The sequence below is a fragment of the Erinaceus europaeus genome, chromosome 4, assembly GCF_950295315.1.
Source record: "Erinaceus europaeus chromosome 4, mEriEur2.1, whole genome shotgun sequence".
In the NCBI taxonomy this organism is placed as follows: domain Eukaryota; kingdom Metazoa; phylum Chordata; class Mammalia; order Eulipotyphla; family Erinaceidae; genus Erinaceus; species Erinaceus europaeus.
In genome coordinates this window covers 98,237,507-98,262,260 of record NC_080165.1, presented here as the reverse complement: position 1 = coordinate 98,262,260, position 24,754 = coordinate 98,237,507, and the positions used below count along the sequence as shown (strand labels likewise).

Below are 24,754 nucleotides of genomic sequence, written 5' to 3'. Positions count from 1 at the left end.
CACTTCACATCACTTCCCTCCCCGCTCCCATCTCCCCGGCCTCCGCGGTGAGAGCCCAGCTCCCCGCTAGGGGCCAGCACTTCCCCGGTGTCCCTCGCAGGGGTGGCGAGTAGGGGAGAGAAAGGGGCGACCAGGAGCCCGAGGAGGGTGCCGGCCGGCCGGCGAGCGAGCGGGCGCGGGCGGCCGGGGGCTCAGGGAGCCAAGGCCCCGGCAGCGGCGTCGCCATGGCAACGCGCGCCGGCAGGAAGCCCGCGACCCGCGCGGGGGGAGGGGTGGGGGAGGGGTCCCGATGCCCCGGAAGCACCTCCCCGCCAGCCCCCTCCCCCCTCCCGGCCCGCGCCCCCCGGCCGGCGCCCCCACCTTCGGGCCCGGCAGGAAGTGACAGGCCACGAGCGCGCCCCCAGGCCCGGCCGAGCTGCGGCCGGGAGGGGCGGGGAGCCGCGGCCGCGCCGGGCACCTCCCAGCCCGCCCTGGGCGCCCCCGCCCCTCCAGGAAGGGGAGGAGGCGAGGGGAGCCCGCCGCCGAGGCCGAGTGAGCCCCCTGCCCAGCCTGGAGACTCAGGGTGGGGGTCGGGGTCGGGGTGGGGGGACCCCGACTCATGAGGCGGACGCCCCCCAGGAGCCCTTGGGCGCGTAGCCGGGCGCGAAGGTAACCGGGCGACGGCGGGCTGGGGAGGGGCAGCACCTCTGGGGGCTCGGCCGGCGGGGAGGGGAAGGTTCCTCCCGCACCCCGTTCCGTGACGCCCCGCGTCCCCTCGCCCTGCGCTGACTGTCCGTCTGTCGGTGTCCACCTCGGGACCGCTTCTGCTCCCATTCATTCCCCTTCTCCCGACTTGGCTTCTCACACCCGAGCCTTCAGGCTGGGGATCCACCTCCCCCCACTCTGCTCCCCGCTTTCTGCAGCACCGCAGCCCCTCTCGCTGGGGCCAGCCCCCACCCTACCACCCCCCGGCCTGGACGCCCCCTTCTCCGGCCGGTTCACTTCTCTTTGCACCCTCCTTAAAAAAAAGAAAAGAAAAGCCAACTCGAGATTCTGCAGAACAAGGACCCCATAGGCGGCCGCTGTTAGTCCTGTTTTCGGGGGTCCCTCCCACCCACTTCTCTGCTGCGGGCTTCCCGGTCTCACCCCCTTCTCCCGCTTTTTCCAGAGTGTTAAGCTCAAGGGGCAAGTCAGGGGCTTCTTCCAGCTCTTGGCTCAGTAGGCCTGGCCCCCTTTGGAGCACCTCAGCTGAGGTCTGTGCTCCCACCCAGCCCAACCCACTTTTCCGGGGTGGCCCCTGGGGGTGGGAGGCCCTCCGCGGGTCCGCTGCCCACTGTGGCTCTTGCAGCTCAGTTCTGAAAATTCCAACTCACAACGCTCCCCCAAGTTGTGGCAGGCTGGCTTCACTCTCTGCCTCGACTTTTACACTCCGGGCTCCATCACGGACGAGATAGCAATGCCCGGGACCCAGGGATGCTGGCTGTGATGACAGTCGTACCCCTAAGTTTGAGCAAAAGGCTTGTTTGTTCAAGGTTTCTTTCCATCTCTGTGTCTCGTTTCACAGTCGGGAAACAAGCCAAACTTACATTCTTTGTGGGGGGCAGGGGGAGCTGACGGGTCCTGTAGGTTATTGCAATTTTCCAACTGTGAAGGTAGAAATGAACTGTCCCATCTAGAGCAGGGTCTGGTGCCTGAGCCCAGTGATCTGTGCCCCTGTGGCGGGTGCTGCCTTTGATCCTTACCCACTCTTTTCCCCCCTCACATGCTGCTGATAATGGGTCTGTAACTGTTCAGTGCTGTGATATTTTGGCACATAGGTGGGGAGCAGGCGGACTAGAGCTGTAGTTGATGTGATGGATTTCTTTTACGTGTTGGGTTAAAAGCCATGTGTGCGGTGGTGGTTTGCTGTTCTTACATGACACTGATGAGTTCTTGGAGACAGTGATGGGCTCAGAGGGGATCCGGCATGGAAGTCTCTCCAACTCCACTTCCAAGGGCAGGAAGTTTTGACTTGACTTTGTTTAGGATGCAGGCATGTAATAAAACTATAGACTGTTCTTAGCAGAAATGCTGTTTTCTTGTTTACATTTCTAAACCAAATAATGCTGTGTTGACCTGATAGTTCAAAAGTAGCAAATCGAGTGTCGAGAGTTTGGGAAAGTGTGTGTGTGTGTGTGTGTGTGTGTGTGTGTGTGATATTGAACACAAGCCATATATTGTCATTTAGTTCTATTTTGGAAGTTTGTTTCTGCTTTTCATCTTCTAGTTGTCGGCTGGGGTCTTAGCAATGCTTTCATGAAGCTTTTTGCTTCATGATACCCCAGTGGAATGAAAAGTTGAATTTTGCCTTCTTGAAGATTTTCACTAGTGTCTATTGAATATGTTTACTACTTGGGAGACACCTGTTAAAAGAAGATTACATTCAGTCATGAAGCTTTCTTTGCAATTGGGGAAACTGAGGTCTAACCTGGGAGAGTGGCATGATCAGGTTTTGCTGACAGTAGACTGTGCTGGAACCAGATAGCTGCTTGAACTGCCTCTGGGCTTCTGTAAGTCAGCTCTCCTGCTTCCTAGTGTTAGGACTCTGCAGGACCCGTTTAACCTATCTGTCTCTGACGGCCTCCTGGGTATGAGTGTTCAAACTAAGTGACACCTTCTTAATTGCAGATTGGTGTGTTTGAACAGAAGCACCCTCTCCTGTAGAGACTTGATACTTCTTTAGCAGGCGACTTCTGGAATTGTTGAGAACCTCAATGAGAACAGTATTTACCTTAAGTCAGAGAGAGAGGAGAAGCTGGAGAACCTAGCCTACTGAAAGAGACACCAATTACCCTGCAAAGGGTGACCTTTGTTACAGTGATGCTGATAAGGAAATAAGTGAAAATGAGACATTGATAGTTTTAAGTAGGAAGGTTTTCAGCAAAAAGTTCTGTGAGTGTAGGCTGACCTGCGTTATGAGGGGCTGCCTTTCCATCGGACTACTTTATTTTAATGATAGCCATGAGGGAGTAGGTAAAGGTTGTTTCTTTGTGAAACTTCACAGCTTGGAAAGATGGCTGGGAGCCAAACACAGCTGTAAGAATGTTCATCAGGTTTGGAAGTTATACAGCCAGAGAGCCCATTATAAAGGAACAGGAAGCTTAGTTCACTTGAACAGTGACAGAAAGTAAAAGTCTGAGGTCCCATGCAAACTAACCTCCTACTGCTTCCCTCTAGGTTTTGAGTCAGAGCATCATCCTTGGGGGCCTGGAACGCTACCATGGAGACTGAGAGCGAGCAGAACTCTGGCTCCACCAGCGGGGGTTCCAGCTCCGGAGGCAGCTCTCGGCCCCAGATAGCACAGATGTCCCTGTATGAGCGCCAGGCAGTGCAGGTGAGCTTCGAGGTTGGGGCATTGGGTCAGGGATCACTAAGAATTTCTGGCAGGAGTCTCAACACTCAGTGCAGGTAAGCAGAGAACAAGATCCAGTCTTTCAAGTAAGGCTTTTGTTTTTACACAATTCTGTTCCGATTCTAACTCTAACCATTTCTCACAATGAGGCCCCCCCCCACCCCCCTTATCATGTAGGTTTTACCACTCTGGGCAAAGTTTTTCACATAGGAAGAGGACATGGATTTATTTCATATAACATATGTGTATATATATGGAGAGAGAGAGAGTGAATGAGTTTCGCATGAGAGAAGTTAAGAGAAGCCAGATCACCACACTGATAAATGTGATCCTGGGGCTTGAACCTGGAGCCTCAGGCATGTAAGTCTTTTTTTTTTTTTATTTAAGAAAGGATTAATTAACAAAACCATAGGGTAGGAGGGGTACAACTCCACACAATTCCCACCGCCCAATCTCCATATCCCACCCCCTCCCCCGATAGCTTTCCCATTCTCTGTCCCTCTGGGAGCATGGACCCAGGGTCATTGTGGGTTGCAGAAGGTAGAAGGTCTGGCTTCTGTAATTGCTTCCCCACTGAACATGGGCGTTGACTGGTCGGTCCATACTCCCAGTCTGCCTCTCTCTTTCCCTAGTAGGGTGGGTCTCTGGGGAAGCTGAGCTCCAGGACATATTGGTGGGGTCTTCAATCCAGGGAAGTCTGGCCGGCATCCTGATGACACCTGGAACCTGGTGACTGAAAAGAGAGTTAACATACAAAGCCAAACAAATTGTTGAGCAATCATGGACCCAAAGCTTGGAAAAGTGGAGAGGAAGTATTAGGGAGGTACTCACTGCAAACTCTAGTGTACTTCTAGGCATGTAAGTCTTATACTCTGTTGAACTATTTCTCAAAAATTTACTTACATTTTTTTGTTGTTGTTGTTGGTGCTATGCGTAAGCCTAGATCTTCATTTATGTGTGGTACCACTAGAGAGAGAGATAGACAGACAGAGAGACCTGGACCAAAACATCCATGGAGCATCACCTGTTTTGGTTCTTGGTGCTGTCCATGGTGCTCCATATTGCTGTGGATACACCTCAGGGCCACACATATGGACGGCATGGACTCTACCACCTGTCCCCTTTTAGAAATTTATTTATCTTACAAGAAGTAAAGAGAGAGACACACACACACACACACACACACACACACACACACACACACTGGCATATGGGATGCTGAGGCTACTTTTCCACCTGGTTATTTGAGTGACCAGGTACATCATAGGAATATTCTGATTATTAAAAAATAATGCCCAGTTGATACTAAGGCTGAATTAACAGTATGATTTTTGTTTATTTATTACTGGATAGGGACTGAGAGAAATTGAGAGGGGGTGGAGAGATAGGGAGAGACAGCTATAGACCTGCTTCACCACTTACAAAGTTTTCTTTCCGTAGCCAGAACAGAATTTATTGCTTCTCCCCATTCTGAATTCAGACTTCTCAAACTTACTGGGTCTCGTATACAGAAAAATGATCAGTGAAATGTTCTTTTTAAATTTTAATATTTATTCCCTTTTGTTGACCTTGTTGTTCTTGTTGTAGTTGTAGTTATTGTTGTTGTTACTGATGTTGTTGGATAGGACAGAGAGTAATGGAGAGAGGAAGGGAAGACAGAGGGGGAGAGAAAGACACCTGCAGACCTGCCTCACCACTTGTGAAGTGACTCCCCTGCAGGTGAGGAGCCGGGGTCTCGAACCAGGATCCTTATGCCGATCCTGTGCTTTGTGTCACCTGCGCTAAACCCGCTGCACTACCATCCAACTCCCGCAGTGAAATGTTTATGATTTAGCCAAACTGCCATCTTCCTGTGTCTCTCCTTCCCATGCAGCCCTTCCACAGGATGGCACAGAACCAGAGTTGGGGTGATTCACTCTGTTCACATTGATAACTCTCATTCTCTCTCACTCTCTCGCTCTCTCACTCCCCCATTCCCTTAGGCTTTGCAGGCCCTGCAACGTCAGCCCAATGCAGCTCAGTATTTCCACCAGTTCATGCTCCAGCAGCAGCTCAGCAATGCCCAGCTGCACAGCCTGGCCGCCGTCCAGCAGGTGAGAGGTCAGCAGCCAGCTAGTCAAGAGGGAGGGGACAGACGGATTGTTTAGGGGTTGGGGAAGCAGACTGGGAAGAGACTCCTGCCTCCCACCCTCCTGTAGGAGGAAAGATACGTCCTAGCTTCTGGGATGGCACCAGGATCTATAAAGGAGCTGCCTTTCAGAGGCAGAGTGACTATTCTAGACCCCTCCTATCTCATGTAGCACTGGCCAGGTAGCTGTTGGGTGCATGAAATGTGACTTGTCTACACTAAGATGTGCAATAAACTTAGGATTTCAGTCACTTAGGATGATAAGAAAACAAAATATCTCAGTAGTTACATGTTGAAGTGAGACAAGGACTTAAATCATTCAAGTTAATGCCTGTCTCTGCCTTTTTGTTGTTGTTGTTTATGTGTGCATTGTGTTTGCTTTGGACAGCTCTCACTAGAGTCAGTGACTCACGATGGGACCTGTACACAGATGGTTCTTAGACCACAGAGAAAGTAGCAGGCTAGGCCTCCTGCTGGCCCAAGATGCTTATTTGGCAGTAATAAGATTAATGTATGTGGTAATGTGAGGGCTACAGGGCTAAACTTTTCTCGTTCTATAGTGGAGTCTCTGAAAATTCTGTTTTGTGCCTGCAAGTTGTGACTGGGAGATTCAGTGCGTTTTTCTGTTTCTGTTCTTATTTCCCTGACCTTCTAACAGGCCACAATTGCTGCCAGTCGGCAGGCCAGCTCCCCAAACACCAGCACAGCCCAGCAGCAGACCACCACTACCCAGGCCTCAGTGAGTACTGCATCTCTCCGTTTCCCTCAGGGTCTTTGTATCAGGCTCAAACTTCGTTGTGTCATTGACTGCTCTTACAAACAACATTAAGTAAAGGGGAAAGCAACCTATAACTACTGGTTATAGGAGTTCTTTTGTTTGTTTTAAGATTTATTAGTATGAGTGAGAGTTTCACATGGGGCAGTGAAAGAGATAAGCATCAGTCCGGTATTTGTGACACTAGAGACTGAACCCAGAACCTTAGGTACAAAAGGCTGAGGTTCTACCAGTTGAACTATTCTCCCAGTGGTTATAGAATCTTAAGGATGGGGGTCAGGTGGTAGCACAGTGGGTTAAGCACACATAGTGTGAAGCCCAAGGACTGGTGGAAGGATCCCAGTTTGAGTCGCCAGCTCCCCACCTGCAGGAGAGTTGCTTCACAAGCGGTGAAGCAGGTCTGCGGGTGTCTATCTTTCTCTCCTTCTCTCTGTCTTCCCCTCCTCTCTCGACTTCTCTCTGTCCTATCCAACAAGGTCGATGGCAACAATAACAATAACGGCAACAACAAGGGCAACAACATGGGAAAAAGTGGCCTCCAGGAGCAGTGGATTTGTAGTGCAGGCACCGAGCCCCCAGCAATAACCCTGGAGGAAAAGAAAAAAAAAAAAAAAGAAATCTTAAGGACAAGGTCTAAGAAAGGAGGAAGAAGATCCTGGAGAAGACAGTTCAAAGAAAAAGGTCTAATTTCTGGGTGCTTTGATGAAAAGTAAAATCTAGTCCCTTTTGTTCCTTATTATGCTCAAAATGAGGGGCCGGTTTTCTTTGGTCACACACTCATAAGCCAGAGTGACAGTTCCAAGGATAGACCTCCTTCGTTTCATTTTGACTCTTGGAGAGTGAGGTCTTCTGTTCTTGCCTTCGTGACCATCAGTTTGGTCCATTTCCTTCCACCTCTCCACAGTGTAACTTAGCCCTGGCTCCTTTATTTTATTTTATTATTATTTTTTTCCCTCCCACACAGATCAATCTGGCCACCACGTCGGCTGCCCAGCTCATCAGCCGATCCCAGAGTGTGAGCTCTCCCAGTGCTGCCACTCTGACCCAGTCTGTGCTTCTAGGGAACACCACCTCTCCGCCCCTCAACCAGTCCCAGGCCCAGATGTATCTACGGGTAAGCCACAGACAATGGTGGGAGCCATTGTCTCAGGAACATACTTGTTCTGTCCTTGGCAAAGATGTGAGTGAAAGCTATCTGGCCTAACTTAACCGTGGTGACCCATGAGGTGATCTACCTCTACAAGGGATGCCCAGTATTTATTTCTAGGTGATCTACAGATTACATTACGACCCTCAGTTAGAAGGTGAATTAGCAGGAGCTATACTCTGATTTCTAAACTTGTCTCAGGTGCACAAACTCTTAAGCGTTATCTTTGAAAGGTCTGTCTTCTCAGTATCTGTAAATACTTGTTCTTAAATTCTCATTGTCTCAGTGTCTTTAATATTGGACTCTTGGTTATGAATCTGTGGTTTTATACATTTTCTAGGTCTGCTTCCAGATGATTCATCGCATACAGAGAATAAGGGTCTCTCCCGGGTTGGTGTTGAAAGGGGCAGGGCTTAGCTGTTGCATATCCTCTGTCTATTTTGTCTTGTGATCCTTCCCTTCTACTTCCTCTGTCTGTCTTCTTCTTCGCCTGTCCGCTTTCCTTTGCTCTCCCTCCTCCTCGCCAGCCACAGCTGGGAAACCTATTGCAGGTAAACCGGACCCTGGGCCGGAATGTGCCTCTAACCTCCCAACTCATCCTGATGCCTAACGGGGCGGTGGCTGCAGTCCAGCAGGAGGTGCCATCTGCTCAGTCTCCGGGAGTCCATGCAGACGCAGATCAGGTCAGTGGCGACCACTTGACCTGTGTGCGGGCCGACCCAGGGGAGGGTGAAGGGAGCTGCCACGAGGCCCACCCTTCCACCCCAGGGTACTTCTGCATCCTTTCTTTTTTTCTTTTCTTTTTAGTTTTCTCCTTTTCTTAATTTCTGTAAAACTTGAATTTCTTAAAACTTTAGAGCTAATTTAACTTAGAAAAGGAAGAACATACATTTAAAGAAAGGTGACAGCAGTAGGTTGGAAAAAAACACTACACTTGGGAAGCTTTGCTCTTAATACTGAGCAAATTTCCTTATAGTCCTTGAAGGCTTCCACAACTCGGTCTTTATTCAGGAAGTCTTAATTTTTTCTTCTAATAGTAACTGTCTAGGAGATAAGGGGTAGTTGAGAGAATTTTGCTGTCAGATATTAAGCAAACTGAGCTGAGTTGCTAGGAAAAGAAATGTGTGACTTCTTCTCTTTGTGAGTTATTGCCGCTCTTAACTTTCAGCACTCTGCTGCTACTCACCATGTAAGTAAGCCATTCTTTACTGCTATTTCTCTTGCTCTATCACACACACACACACACACACACACACACACACACACACGAATATATGATAGAGACAGAGAATGCAAAGAAAGTGAAAAAGACCACAGTATCATAGCTTCTCTTAGTGCAGTGGGGGCCAAGCTCCAACCTGGATGCACGTATGGCAAAGCAGCACTTTCCAAGTGAACTATTTCACCAGCTATGTGTGTGTGTGTATGTGTGTCTACATACACATTTATACATATATGTTCTTTTAAATATTTAAATAAGTATTTATTGGATAGAGACAGATGAGAGAAATTGATAGAAGGGGGGATAGAGAGGGAGAGAGACCTGTAGCACTGCTTCACCATTTGAGCTTTTCCCCTGGAGGTCTAGACTGGGAGCTTGAACCCAGGTCCTTGCAAATTGTAATGTGCACTCAACAAGGTGTGCCACCATTCTGCTCCCCTATATATTATCCAGTTGTTGGGAAAAGTCACAACTTTTAAAAAATGTTTTTCTATGCAAAAATGTGTCATGACTTTTCCGAAAACCCTGTTTGTGTATTTTGGGGAGGGGGAGCAGGGGGTAATGGTTTATAATAAAGATCTTTTAAAAAAAAAAAGGACACCATTAGTTAGGAGTCAAAAACTCAGGTAACTCATATTATTCTTGATTCCTGCTGGGCTGTTGCACCCACACCACTCCCTATTATTCTTGATTCCTGACAGCATCTCATCAGTATTCTGTTCACAGACCCCTTTTATCTACTTAGTGCTTTCATACATATATATATATATATATATATTTTTTTTTTTTTCCTTTTTGTTGCCCTTGTTTTTTTATTGTTGTTGTAGTTATTATTGATGTCGTTTGTTGTTGGGTAGGACAGAGAGAAATGGAGGGAGGAGGGGAAGACAGAGAAGGGGAGAGAAAGACACCTGCAGACCTGTTTCACCATCTGCAAAGCAACTCCCCTGCAGGTGGGGAGCTGGGGGCTCGAACCGGGAACCGGGATCATTACACCGGTCCTTGCGCTTCGCGCCACGTGCACTCAACCCGCCACACTACCGCCCGACTCACAGTACTTTCTAATGTTGTAATAAGTCCCAGTGCTGTTCACCACCCATTCCTACCCATGGTAGGCATCATTCTGATGCTAGCTTCAACTGCCTTGCGTTCCCATTGTGTGTAACTTTATTCATATTCGGAACATTCTCTACTGTTGTTGATCCAAGTTGAGGGCAAGGTACTATGGGGGCCCCACAAAGGGTTCTATTTCATTGTTCTGGATAGAGATGACTGGTAACAAGGCGAGAGGGATTTATTTGAGGTCTAGGCCCATCATGCCTGTTCCGGAATCTCAGGACTCTCCAAATAGGGCCCAGCTGATGGGGTGGCCTGATAGTGACTAAAGAGTCATCATTAAAATATGCCAGAAGTGACTTTGTTTTTCTAATACAATACCATGTGGATCAATGAACCCTGGGTCTTCTACATGTGTGATACCACTAAGCAGTCTTCTCAGCTCAATTTTTAGCAAGCGTTTTTTAGAGAGAAAGGAGAGACACCAAAGTACTTCTCCATTGCCTATGGAGTTGCCTTGGTGTCCCCACATTATGCCTCCACTTGTTGAGAAGGTGAAGGGGGTGGATGCTGAGCAGAGAAGGAAACACTCTCCAACTGGAGGAAGGATAGAAGGGAGAGGTGGGAGAAACAGTGGGCGCTTCCGTAGGCAAACCTATAGCCTTGGCATGGAACTGATACTCAGGTCATGGTTTGATTGTCTCTGCAGGAGAGAAGGATGGAGGGCAGTGGGAATGGCTTCAAGTTTAGGGAGAGGAGGCAGATTTGACATAGCTGTTATGGAATGGAGGCTGATAAGAATCAAGCTCATTCATTGCCAGGTAGTATTAAGTGCCCCAGTCCTCAATTCTAATTCTGGTAAATATTTCTGAGAAGGTCTCTTTAATGCTTCTCTTTCTCTCTCTCTCTCTCTCTCTCTCTCTCTCTCTCTCTGTGTGTGTGTGTGTGTATGTATATAATTTTTTCTTAAGAGATTTCTTTTATCTGAATTACTCTTATTAGTTTTTTTAAGTGTTATTCCCATTTTTAAAATTATTTATTTGATAGAGATGGAAATCAAGATGGAAGGAGAAGATAGAAAGGAAGAGCGATAGACACCTGCAGCACTGCTTCCACCATTTGTGAAGCTTCCTCCCTGTAGGCGGGGGTTGGGGGCTTAAACCCAGGTCCTTGCCCAACTAGGTGCACCACCACCTGCCCCAGTTTTCTGTTTTGTTGACTTCAGCCATATCTACTTCCACCTGTACACACTACTATCATACTTAAGTATAAGAAAATATGTTAGGGGGCCGAGTGGTAGCGCAGTGGGTTAAGCGCATGTGGCACAAAGCGCAAGGTCCGGCCAAGGATCCTGGTTCGAGCCCCTGGCTCCCCACCTGCAGGGGAGTCGCTTCACAGGCGGTGAAGCATGTCTGCACGTGTCTATCTTTCTTTCCTCCTCTCTGTCTTCCCCTCCTCTCTCCATTTCTCTCTGTCCTATCCAACAACGACAACATCAATAATAACTACAACAATAAAACAACAAGGGTAACAAAAGGGAAAATAAACATAAAAATTTTTTTGAAAAAGAAAATAATGTTATTACTAGTGCTAGTTTAATTTTGCCTCTGGTATATAGAAGTGAATAAATCATATTCTTGATTCCTGACAGCATCTCATCAGTATTCTGTTCACAGACCCCTTTTATCTACTTAGTCAGTACTTTCTAACGTTGTAATAAGTCCCAGTGCTGTCCACCACACGTTCCTACCCATGGTAGGCATCATTCTGATGCCTTGTGTCCCATTGTGTGTAACTTTATTTTATTCATACATTCCCCACCCCCACCCCCAATGTACTTACTGTCAAAAGTTTTCAAACTTGTACATGGATCGGAAATATACAAATTCCTGTATATTTATCATTAGGCTGCAACATTTTTTAGCACTTGGTCATTTTACCCAGATACCTTCCCTTCAACTGTGGGTTACTTAAAAGCAAATCCTAGCTATCATCATTCTGTCTTTCTCTCTCTCTCTCTTTCTCCCTTCTTCCCTCAATCTCTCCTTCCCTCTTCATTTGTAATTAAATGCATGAAATATTTTTGCTGTATTTTACCTTTGGGGGAATGCTTTCTTAATAGCCTATTTTGAGATTCATTTGTTATTGTATGTCATTGTACCATATTTTGATTCCTGCTTAATATTTCATTGTTTAAGTATAGTACAGTTCGTTCATCTTTTCTGATAATGGTCATTTGGGTTATTTCCAGGCTTTCATTACAATGAATAGTGCTGTGAACATTCTTTTTTTCTTTTGGACCAGAGCACTCACTGCTCAGCACTAGCTTATGAAGGTGCTGGGACTTGAACTCAGGACCTCTGTTGCCTCAGACATGAAAGCCTATTGCACAAAGTAAATGCTATGCTATTGTCCACCCTGCCCTCTCCCCACCTGTGAGAGAGAGAGAAAATTATGGTTTCAAGTATAGATCAAATCATGTTTATTCTGATGAGTGTTCTCTAGTGGCTTCTTTTAATCAGTTAGGTGTTCATCATTCCTTCCTTCTCTCTACCCATGTTTTAGAGTACTTACTGTGTGTCAGTCACTGTGCTAGGTGCTGGGAAAGTAACAGTGACTAAGACAGATAACTGTTTCCAGTCTCTTTATTTTACCGCAGGCCCTTAGTGATCTCACTGCCTTGCTTTGCCCTTTTTTTTATTAACAAAAGAGAGAGAGGAAGAGGGAGAGAAAGAAAAGAGAGAAAAGAGAGAATGCTAAGGATTGAACTCGTGACCTCTACTGCGCACCTCCCAGGCTGTATTTTGTCTTCCTCTCTGGCCTTAGCCTAGGCTTCACTTTTCTTTCCCTCTAACTCACCCCACACATTATGAAAACATTTATAATTTCTCAAAATGCCATGTTCATTCTTGGCTTTGTGGTCTGGCCAATGCTGTCATTTGTCTTCATACCCCTGCCATCACTATTACCTGTGAGTTTTGGATCATACGTCACCTGTTTGCGAAAGTCTTCCATAATCTCCTTTATCAGAGCTAATCCTCCAGTGCTTAATTTAATATTATAATTGGATTATCTTGTTTTTCTCTAATGGGAAGTAGTCGTGAAGAGCAGAAACTGTTTCATTCCTGCATTCCCAGTATTCTGAAGCATAGTAAGGATCTGGCAGTGTTGAATGAATGGAAAAAGGGAAATTTGAAGTATTCTGAAGGAATTAATGACCACACTTGATCAATTTAATAGTGGATGAAGGAGACTGAAAAAGTAAACACTCCAGAGTACCTGGATGACTATCAGGCCTTGAATGTATATAATTCAAGTGTTGGAGCAGAAGTCTAGGTCGACTGTGGAAGGTGACACTAGCTCTTCTCTGCTTCTGAGTGAGGCGCAGAAATGCCTGGCCTCCATGGCTTCCATTCCCTTTTTCTCAGTGTGCCTTTATTTTCTTTCAGGTGCAAAACTTGGCAGTGAGGAATCAACAGGCCTCAGCCCAAGGACCCCAAATGCAAGGCTCCACTCAGAAGGCCATTCCTCCTGGAGCCTCCCCTGTGTCTAGTCTCTCACAGGCCTCTGGTCAGGCCTTAGCTGTGGCTCAGGCTTCCTCTGGGGCCGCAGGCCAGTCCCTGAACCTTAGTCAGGCTGGTGGAGGCAGTGGGAATAGTATTGCAGGACCCCTGGGGCCAGGAGGAGGTGGCCAGCCACCGGGGGCTTTGGGTCAGTTGCCTTCCTCAGGACTGGGTGGTAGTGGGAGTTGTCCCAGGAAGGGCACAGGAGTAGTACAGCCCTTACCTGCAGCCCAGACAGTGACTGTGAGCCAAGGCAGCCAGACAGAAGCAGAAAGTGCAGCGGCCAAGAAGGCAGAAGCAGATGGGACAGGTCAGCAGAACGTGGGCATGAACCTGACCCGTACAGCAACACCTGCTCCCAGCCAGACCCTCATTAGTTCAGGTAAGCTGTCATCTCCCACAGTACCATTATTGTCTTAGAATCTTCAGAGTATATTTCTTGGCCTTCTTCTCTTGATCCTGGAGTAGTGGAAAGTCACACCACCTCTGATCATATTAGTCCAGGGAGAGAGGAAACAGATCATTGAAATCAATTGTCTGTTTTCACCAGGCAGCAATTAATTTACAAGTTTTTTTTCCCCCCTGAGGCCTGAGTCATTCAGCTTACTGAACTACCCATGCATATACTCAGTTCTGATTGAATTGTCTATATTCTAGGTATACAGAAAGTACTAAGGATACTTTTTTAAAATTTCCTGTCACGGGGGTTGGGCCATAGCTGCAGCGGGTTAAGCGCACGTGGCTCGAAGGGCGAGGACTGGTGGAAGGATCCTGGTTCAAGCCCCCAGCTCCCCACCTGCAGGGGAGTTGCTTCACAAGCGGTAAAGCAGGTCTGCAGGTGTCTGTCTTTCTCTCCCCCTCTCTGTCTTCCCCTCCTCTCCATTTCTCTCTGTCCTATCCAAAAACGATGACATCAACAACAATAATAACTACAACAATAAAACAAGGGCAACAAAAGGGAAAATAAATAATTAAAAAAAAATTCCTATCCACATGGAGACTTCAGTTTAGCATAGTAAAGTCTCCTTATTTTCTGTTTTATGGTGGTTAGCTCAGTGTAAAACAGAGACAGTATAGCTTAATGGTCATGCAAAGAGACTTAAGCCTAAGATTCTGAAGGCCCAGGTTCAGTTCCTCCCGCATCACCATAAACCAGAGCTGATCAGTGCTCCAATTAATAAAAGAAAGTGTAAATACCTTAAGGCACCTGTTCTAGCACAGAGAGAACCAGTTTCAGTTGATTCTATGTTTGAATAATTTACTACAAAAAGTTAGGGTTAATGATCAGTTGTTACTACTACCTAGCATTCTGTTTCCAGTAGTCTAAAAGCTTATGGAATACTAATTTATTGTTTTCTGTAACTATGTGTGTCTGATGTCAGGCATTGGGCTGGGCCTAGGGATAAAGAAATGAATATAACATGGACTCTGCCTTTGAGGAACTGGGTCTAGGTATATTGAGGATGGTCCCATTATTCTCCTATATTGGGTATAAAGTAACAGATTTAAATACAACCAAGAAAGTGGAAGTTAGTTGAATGCAAGAAGCTGCTGTAGCCTGTTGACTGAGTAAGAGAACTCCTTGCTTGGCCTGTCAGAATAAAGGTAGGAAAGTCTTGACTCAGGAGAGGGTGTGGCTAGAGTCCCCCTCAGTACTGCAGAGCCCCCAAACCAAGCACAGCTGGGAGAGAAGATGGCACTTTTCACTTATAAAAATGATGAGCTGCTTTTCTTCTTCATGCTCCTGGGCATGTTTCCACAGCCACATACACACAGATCCAGCCTCACTCGCTGATCCAGCAGCAGCAACAGATCCACCTCCAGCAGAAACAGGTGGTGATCCAGCAGCAGATCGCCATCCACCACCAGCAGCAGTTCCAGCACCGGCAGTCGCAGCTCCTGCATACGGCCACGCACCTCCAGCTGGCACAGCAGCAGCAGCAACAGCAGCAGCAGCAAACCCCCACGCTCACCGCCCCTCAGCCCCCACAGGTCCCACCCACTCAGCAGGTCCCACCTTCCCAGACCCAGCAGCAAGCCCAGACCTTGGTTGTTCAGCCTATGCTACAATCGTCACCCTTGTCGCTCCCACCTGATCCCACTCCCAAGCCAACCATTCCAATCCAGTCCAAACCACCTATAGCACCCATCAAGCCTCCTCAGTTAGGGGCCGCGAAGATGTCCTCGGCCCAGCAGCCGCCACCCCACATCCCTGTGCAAGTTGTGGGAAGCAGGCAGCCAGGCAGTGCCCAGGCACAGGCTTTGGGCTTAGCTCAGCTGGCAACAGCCATGCCTGCTTCCCGGGGCATGGCAGGCACAGTGCAGCCTGGCCAGGCCCATTTGGCCTCCTCACCACCAGTGTCCCAGGCTCCGGGCACACTGCAGGAGTGCCCCCCCACAATGGCCACAGGGATGACCCTTGGGCCAGTTCAGGGGACAGCCCACGTGGTGAAGAGTGGGGCTACCACCTCGCCTGTTGTTGCCCAGGTCCCTGCAGCCTTCTACATGCAGTCTGTGCACCTGCCGGTGAGTGATGGCTGATGCTCCTGGTGGCCTGGCCACCCTGAAGAGTGGAACTGGGGCTTAAGGGAACTGGACTTGAACTTTAATGGAAAATAAAGAGTTGAAGGGGGCTGGGCAGTGGTGCACCCGATTAAGCACACATATTAAAAGCTCAAGGACCTGTGTTTGAGACCTGGCTCCCCACCTACAGGGGGTCTACTTCACAAGTGATAGAAGCAGGTCTGCAGGTGTCTTTCTCTCCCTCTCTGTCTCCCCTTCCCCCTCTTAATTCCTCGCTGTCCTATCTAATAAATAGAAAGAAAGAAAGAAAGAAAAAGAAACAGGAAAAATGACCTCCAGAAGTGTGGATTTGTAGTTCAGGCACTGAGCTCCAACAAATAGCCCTGGTGGCAATAAAAGAAAGAAAGAAATGGAAGAAAAAAATAATTGAGGAAGTTAAGATAATGGTTTTTATCTTTTTAAAAAGATTTATTTATAGTTAAACAATATTTATTGGATAGAGAGAAATTGAGAGGAGTGGGGGAGATAGGGAGAGAGACAAACACCTTCACCACTTGTGAAGCTTTTCCCCTGTAGGTGGGGACCAGGGGCTTGAACTTGGGTCATGTGTGCTACTGCCTGGCCTTAAGTTTTATTTTATTAATAAGATAGGAAGCAAGAAAGAATCAGACATCACTCTGGTACAAGTCCTGCTGGGGATTGAACTTAGGACCTCATGCTTGAGAGTCCAATGCTTTATCCCCTGCACTGCCTCCCAGACCATGCTTACCATCTTTTATAAGAAAGATATTAATTTCAAAGTAAGGTACTAGTAGTTGTTCCTTTTGTAAGGGTAGCCATTAATGGGTACAGTATCTGAACTTCACACTAGATACGCTATTGAAATACTGGGTTTTCCTTCTCTCTTACTAAGGTCCAGATAGACCAAACCACCTACATTCATCTTCAGATAAACAACAGTCTTGGTTTGTCCAGAATGAATCCAGACTCTAGGCTTGCATCAGAATTAGATAGTATTGTATTTCTTTGTCCTGATGTAGAAGTCAGTACTTCCTAGGAATGACTAGTAGGTGTCTTTGCGTGCTGTAGAAAGTATGCAGAATGGGGAATCTGGACCGAAAGATTTTTTTTTTAATTGAAATTTGGAAGTAATTGTAAGTAATCTTGGTCTCTGTCTTGTGTTCATCACTTACAGAGCAAACCCCAGATGTTGGCTGTCAAACGCAAAGCTGAGTCTGAGGAGGAGAGAGACGATGTCTCCACATTGGGGTCAATGCTCCCTGCCAAGGCATCTCCAGTAGCAGAGAGCCCAAAGATCATGGAAGAGAAGAGCAGTCTTGGAGGTAAGTAACTGATTTCCACAGTGGTGCTGGCTGGAGTTCACAGAGACCAGGGAAATATTCTGAGAATGTTAAAAGGGAAGTCTGGTGCAGTAGAATGTGGTTCTAGATTCAATCAACAAATGAGTGGGTTCAGAAACTGGGAATCAAGGGGATGTGATCAAAGGTGGACATGTATGACTACAATAGATCAGGATGGCTGGGCTCATATGCCATCCCTGCCTATTTCCTTAACCTGTGTTTATTTTCCAGAGAAAGTTGAACCAGTGACCAGTGTAAATAATACTCAAAGCAGTGAACTAGTAGCCTTGGCCCCAGCTCCATCAGTCCCACCTCCCACACTCACCATGATTTCCAGGCAGATAGGTGATTCCAAACCCCCCCAGGCCATTGTGAAGCCCCAGATCCTCACCCACATCATTGAAGGCTTTGTTATCCAGGAAGGAGCGGAACCTTTCCCTGTGAGTGCAAGGCCCATTGGGAGGTTGGGAGGTATGGTGGGAGGAGGACATGAGATATGGGGTTATCCAGTAGGGGATTGGTCTGGCTTTTTTCTTTTATTTAGTTACTTAAATTTTTTAAATATAGGAAGAGATCAATTCAGGGGAGTGGAGATAGAAAGGGAGAGCACTGCAGCACTGCTATACCTCTAGAGTAAAATTCCCCCCTACTCCCACAGGTTGGGGGCTGGGGACTTGACCTTGGGCCCTTGCACATTGTAATGTGTGCTCAACCAGGTTACCTTTTATTTATTATTAATTTTTTAAAGATTATTTATTAGAAAGGTAGGATGAAAGAGAGAAAACCAGATGCCACTGGTACATGTGCTACCAGGGATAGAACTCAGGACCTCATGCTTAAGTCTAATTTTTTATCTGCTGTGCTACCTCTGAGACCACTAGGCTGTCTTAAACATCACTAAAAACAAAAGGCTTGGAACTATTTAGTTATTTGTGAATGGTTCAGTTTTGCTATTGGTTTGATTAGTTTGATAGAAAAGAATATATAAACCTGAAAATGGAGGTGTCGGAAAGAAGAAAAGGAAGTGACCTTACAGAACTGTAATGGTGAGACAAACTAGGTTGTGTCATAATGGACAAAGTTGTGATAGAGGAGTCCAGAGCTTTTTAGGTTATCAGTCTAGAGAACCAGGACTAGAGTCCCAATTTGTCTACCTCCTACTGCATTTCCTGGAACTTAGGAAGGAAAAGGACAAAACTAGGAGCCAGGGCCAGCATAGGAAGCTCTTTTCCATCATAGCTGAAAAAAGCCGGTTAGGTTGCCATTTGAAAATAGCTTTATCTAAACCAGGTGTGGGCATTCAGATAACCAGGCAAAGATGGTGCGAAGTGCTGAGGGCATGGAGGCAGAATTGGGAAGCTCTCCAAGAGTTAAGCTGACTTAACTGTAAATTCTTTCTGTGACAGGTGGGTTGTTCTCAGATACTCAAGGAGTCTGAGAAGCCACTACAGATGGGCCTCTCCACAGGACCGAGTGAGAATCAGCCAGGTGTCCGAACAGACAGCCCACCTGCAGGTAACTATTGATTTAGAGGTCCATGGGGGGAAGACACTCTTGTGATGGGTTTGAGGATTCAACAAACATTGAAATAAAAAAAATAATAATGGGAATTATATGAAGTTCATCTACATATAGAAGTCAGTAATCTGTCAGGATATGTAGAATCAAAAGGAGTTCCATAGGATTAAGTAAATTTTATCAGGCTGACCTGTTGAATTATTTATTATCAGGGTTTATAGTTTAAAAGTTATTCTAAAACAGGCCATTTAAAAACTTCTTGCTTTTATTCCAGAGTATATAATCTACATTAACGACCATTATTTATTCTTTCCAATCTTATAAGAGCAAACTGTTTTTTCTTAATTTTTTTAGAGAGGCAGAGAGTGAAAGTGACTTCAGATGTGGTGGGGGCCAGGCTTAATCCTGAGTCAAGCACATGGCAAAGCCAACAGGCTACTTTTAAAATTCAGACAAATAAAATGAGTGACAGACACACAGCACTGAAGTTTCCCTGTTCACTTTAGTTCTTCCTCAAGTGATTTGGAGGCCTCAACTTGGGTCGCACATGTAGCATTACAGGCACTCTTCCAGGCATTAGTAATGTTTTGTTTTTTCTCTTCAAAATGTAGTCTTGCCTAACTTCAAATAAAATTAGTGACCTAAGATGACAGTGGTCTGGCTTACCATTAGGGGAGCTGACCTATTCTAGAGGGTTAAGTGTTTTATGATTTTAGTTTTTGAGCTCTTTAAAGATTTTTTAAAGTGGTCTAGGTTGCACAGTGGGTAAAGCACTGGACTCACAAGCATGAGGTCCTGAGTTCAATCCCTGGCAACACATGTACCAGAGTGATGTTTGGCTTTCTCTCTCCTATCTTTCTCATAAATAAATAAAATCTAAAAAAGATTAAAAAAAATATTCTCTTTTGTTGCCCTTGTTTTATTGTTATAGCTATTATTGTCATCATTGTTAGATAGGACAGAGAGAAATGGAGAGAGGAGGAGAAGACAGAGAGGGGGAGAGAAAGATAGATACCTGCAGACCTGCTTCATCACCTGTGAAGTGACACCTCCCTGCAGGTGGGATCCAGGGCTTGTATGGGGATCCTTACACTGGTCCTTGCACTTTGCGCCATGTGCGCTTAACCCACTGCGCTACTGCCCTACTCTCCTTTAAAGATTAATTAGCTATTGTTTATTAGACAAACCCTGAGTAAGTGTTCAACTCTGGGCCTAATGATGGCCTGACAAGAGCAGCAGGAACCAGTGGTAACTGCAGTACTGCGCTGTTTGCAGAATTAGAGAAGAAGGCCAGCCTCCTCAAGTGTGAGTACTGCGGCAAGTACGCCCCTGCGGAGCAATTTCGTGGTTCCAAGAGATTCTGCTCTATGACCTGTGCTAAGAGGTACTGCATGCAGATACCCCCACCTTGCCTTCAGCGCTGCTTTCTCCATCTCTCAATCTTGTAGGACTCTCTCTGCCCAAGGATCATCTCACAGCTATTTTCTGTCCCCTGTGCTTTCATTCTTGTCCTCTAATCAACTCTTACAATACCAGCTCATTTGTGGCAGGTTAGTCTTCCACATCACTTGACATTCTCCATATGCCTTCACCTCTAGGTATAATGTGAGCTGTAGCCACCAGTTCCGACTGAAGAGGAAAAAAATGAAGGAGTTTCAGGAAGCCAATTATGCCCGAGTTCGCCGGCGTGGACCTCGCCGCAGCTCCTCAGACATTGCCCGTGCCAAGATCCAGGGCAAACGCCACCGGGTGAGCTTCCCTCCAAGCCAGCTACCTTTAAGGCGGGCCTTTCCCCCTTTTCCTCTGTGGGGCCACTCCTTTGCCCAGTAAGAGTATGTGGTCAGAACTCTGCATTCACACGGATTGCATTCCTTCAGATTCCGAGAACTCCTGAGCTTACCTAGTAGGTAACAGGTTCATGCACCTGTTGATACTTAACAGTTCTTGCTTAGAGGGGAGTTAAGATCAGTTGGGAGCAATCAAAGTTCAAAAGTGGGGCTGGGTGGTTGCATACCTGGTTGAGCACACCTTACAATACGCAAGGTCCCAGGTTCAAGCCCCTGGTCCCCACCTGCAGGGCAAAAGCTTCACGAGTGGTGAAGAAGGGCTGCAGGTGTCTTTCTGACTCTCTCCCTATCTCCCCCTTCCCTCTAAATTTCTGGCGGTTTCTACCCAATAAAAGAAAAAAGTTCAAAAGTATACCTGAATACCGAGAGTAGGTTGCAAATGAAGTACAATTTTACTTCTAAGATAAGTTTTTCCTCTGTGCTCAGTACTTATTCAGACCCACAGCAGATGCACAGTGGGGAAGACGGCTTTGTGACAAGTACTCATGACATGCTTTTCTCTTTTCCCTGAAGGGTCAAGAGGACTCAAGCCGGGGTTCAGATAATTCCAGTTACGATGAAGCACTCTCTCCAACATCTCCTGGGCCTTTGTCAGTGAGAGCTGGACATGGAGATCGAGACCTGGGGAACCCCAACACAGCTCCACCGACGCCAGAATTACATGGGATCAATCCTGTGTTCCTCTCTAGTAATCCCAGCCGTTGGAGTGTAGAGGAGGTGTATGAGTTTATTGCTTCCCTACAAGGTACGAGGTCCTTTCCACAGAACCCAAGCTACCTTTATGCTTAGTTTTCCTGAATTAGTTACGTTGTTAGAAATCTAACATGTTTTAAAAGGACATGACTGGTTGGTAAGCAGTAGGAGCTTGGGTATGACACAACAAAGGTTCTATTCTTGATAACGTACTCAGGGTAGTGCCCATAGTGCAGCTTCCTAATTTCTTACCAAATTGTCCTTTTCTGTTGATTCCACATCTTTTGATGATGATTCAGTTACACTATACTAGTAATTCTTAGGTAAAATACAGTAGTTTGTATACAATAATCATCTCATTTAGAAAGTGCAGAATTCTTGTGGTAGAAATGAAGATTGGGAGAGTCGGGTAGTAGTGCAGCGGGTTAAGCGCAGGTGGCGCCAAGCGCAAGGACCAGCGTAATGATCCCCGTTCGAGCCCCGGCTCCCCATCTGCAGAGGAGTTGCTTCACAGGTGGTGAAGCAGGTCTGAAGGTGTCTCTCTCCCCCCCTCCTCTCTCCATTTCTCTGTCCTATCCAACAACAACAACTACAACAATAAAACAACAAGGGCAACAAAATGTAAAGCAAGTATTTTTTTTTTAAAAAAAGAACATTGGAGAAGTTGGGCAGTAGCACAGCAGGTTAAGTAAATGCACGTGGCGCAAAGCGCAAGGACCGGCGCAAGAATCCTGGTTCGAGCCCTGGCTCTCTGCCTGCAGGGGAGTCATTTCATAGGTGGTGAAGCAGGTCTTACTCTCCCCATCTTCCCCATCTCTCTCTGTCCTATCCAACAACAACAATAACTAAAAGGGCAACAAAAGGGAATAAATAAAATTTTTTTAAAAAAATGAACTTTGGCTGAGGAAAAAGCAGAAGTTAAAGGCACCCCACAATGTCTGTGTTTTTGGCAAGTCAGTCATTGGGCCTGGCCTGTGGGCTCTAAAGTTTATATTTTTTAAATATATATATTTTCCCTTTTGTTGCCCTTGTTTTATTGTAGTTATTGTTGTTGGGATAGGACAGAGAGAAATGGAGAGAGGAGGGGAAGACGAGAAAGACAGACACCTGCGGACCTGCTTCATCTCCTGCAGGTGGGGAGCCAGGGACCCGAACCAGGCTCTTTACCCCGGTCCTTGTGCTTTGCACCATGTGCCCTTAACCCGCTGCACTACTACCTGACTCCCCCAGTGTTCATTTCTACCACAAGAATTCTGCACTTTTTAAATGAGATGATTACTGTATACACACTACTGTACTACCACTGCCTGACTCCCTAGTTTATTTTTATGTGACTGCTAATCACCATGAGCAAGACTTACTTTCAGTGGAGATTAGGAAATAGTCATTGTTGCCCCACTCTCTTCAAGGCAGGATCATTTATAAGCTATTCTTGACAAAGGGGTAATATTTTTCCAGAAGAGGAAATCTGCCTACTCTTCCTATTTGCCTGAATTCTGGGCCTTTAAACAGAAAGCCACCAGAGCTTTTAACCCTGGTTTTTACCAGTGTAAGAGAAAATGTATACATACATGCTCCACTCAGTGAGATGTAGTGTTAGGGCATGATCATTGCATCACATAATCACTCAACTGAATGGCCTTCATAGGGCAGTTAATTTACTTTGATTAGAAAGAGGGAGAACTACCATAAAACAGCTCCACCATCCAAGAGACTCCCCAGTGTCATTCACAGTGCTCCCATGTGATGCTGGGGCTCAAACCCAGGGTCTTGGCCATGATACAGTTTGTTCAGCTAGTCATCTCTTGCCCCTTTTCTTCCCCCACCCCTTTAAACCTGAAGATGCTTGAGTGATGACATTTTTATTTTTATTTCACAGGAGAGAGGGAAATTGAGAGGAGGGGGAGATAGGGAGAAAGACTTGACATCTGCACACTTGCTTCCACTCATGAAACTTCTTCCTGGAGATGGGAAGTGGGGAGTCAAAACCCTGGTTTTTGTGCATGGTAATGTCTGCACTTGACTGAGCACCAGTACATGCCTGGCTCCAAAGACAGTTATTTCTATAGCTGAATATTTCTTGATCTTGACTTTTTCTTACACATGCTAACTCCCAACACTACCTTAATACTTTTATTGCCACCACGAGAGTTGGGTTCCTATATGACAAATTCACCATCCTGGCAGCTACCCCTCCCCCCCACTCCCAACCTTTAGAGAGACAGAAATTGAGAAGAGGGAGTGACACTTGCAGCACTGTTCCACCATCCCTGGAGTTTCACCCATGCAGTTGGGGCCTAGGGTCTTGAACCCAGCTCCTTGTGCATGGTAATGTGTGCTACCAGGTGTGCCTACCTACCCACCCCTGGCTTAACCGTCTAAGACTTTTACATTGCTGAATTTAAGACAAGTACTTCAGAATAAATATTAGTAGGTCTGTTTTTTTCTTTAGCTTCCCCCTGCTATTTCCGGGTGCTATATCATTGAATCTTCTCATGCATGTCCTCACCATTCCTTCTAGGCTGCCAAGAGATTGCAGAAGAGTTTCGCTCCCAGGAAATTGATGGACAGGCCCTTTTATTACTTAAAGAAGAACATCTCATGAGTGCCATGAACATCAAACTGGGCCCTGCCCTCAAGATCTGCGCCAAGATAAATGTCCTCAAGGAGACCTAAGGAAGCCCTCTTATGCAGCCAGCCCAAGGCAGATGATACTCCCCACCATCCAGGTGATACTTAGCACCAGCAGAGTCTTCACTGGGATGAGCTTTCCTAAAGACCTGTGCCCACAGAGGGGATTACTTTGACAGTGAAGGAAAAAGTCCAAGAACTGGTTGCTGGTGCTATACAGTGGCAGCTTTGCTATTTTCTCTGGGTTCTACTTTTTAAAAATCTTTACAGTTCTCTTACCCTAACCCAATCATTATAAAAGAGGCAGTCTAGAGAACTACAGCTGCCAAGCCTTACCCTGGAGTGGCGTGTCTGGCTGGGACCTCCCAGTCCCTGAGAGAATACAGTGTGGTGGGTATGTCAAGGTGCTGGGGGAGCCATAGGTAGCCCCCACCCAGTGCAAGAGGTGGAGTTCCTCTAGCTTGTGTGATGCAAGTAGCAAAATCTGGCATTCTCTTGGGACTGTCCAGCAGTAGCTGTGGCCCATTCTTCTCCACTGTCACTCCCTTATCGTTGAACACTTCCTCCTGCTTACACAGCAGGCTCACCAGCCATTTGAAACCTGGTTGGCATCATTCTGATTTGCTGCAGGGAATTAAAGTGTGGCAGTTATTGTTCTTTCTTCAATCCCCAGCCCCATTCCACTTAATCTGTTGTCTTCTACTCTACCTTTTCAGTTCCCAGTTCCACCTCTACTGTCTGTCTATAGCTTTATAAAACTTGAGCGTGTGGGGCCAAGGTCAGGAGTGTAAGTACCTGCCTTAGGCACCATTCCTTATACAAATATTAAATATTTTTTTTCCTCCTCAGTAAAAAGGTGAAATTCAGTCTCAGTTGTCTTACTCTGTGCCAGCGTTTATACCTTCTTTATCACAAATGAC

At 46.5% G+C, this 24,754-nt stretch overlaps 1 protein-coding gene and 1 long non-coding RNA gene across 4 annotated transcripts in view; both read left to right on the top strand.

Annotated features, from left to right (window-relative positions):
• LOC132538121 (uncharacterized) overlaps nt 1–24,754 on the top strand; it is a 350,189-nt gene that overhangs the window by 255,044 nt on the left and 70,391 nt on the right. The window lies entirely within an intron of this gene.
• PHC1 (polyhomeotic homolog 1) lies at nt 320–24,700 on the top strand. Of its 3 annotated transcripts, XM_016194563.2 has the most exons (16): nt 320–648; nt 3,196–3,352; nt 5,353–5,463; nt 6,157–6,237; nt 7,238–7,387; nt 7,972–8,103; nt 13,148–13,409; nt 13,491–13,643; nt 15,024–15,787; nt 16,980–17,127; nt 17,377–17,585; nt 18,552–18,660; nt 19,939–20,047; nt 20,262–20,412; nt 21,024–21,255; nt 23,725–24,700. In XM_016194563.2, exons 2-16 carry the CDS (start codon nt 3,239–3,241, stop codon nt 23,877–23,879), a joined length of 2,880 nt encoding a protein of 959 aa, XP_016050049.1. In that variant the 5' UTR covers nt 320–648; nt 3,196–3,238; the 3' UTR covers nt 23,880–24,700. The 3 variants fall into 3 exon arrangements, with proteins under 3 accessions (XP_016050049.1, XP_016050048.1, XP_016050050.1); XM_016194562.2 differs by having other exon boundaries at nt 321–648; nt 13,148–13,643; XM_016194564.2 differs by lacking the exon at nt 7,972–8,103 and having other exon boundaries at nt 322–648; nt 13,148–13,643.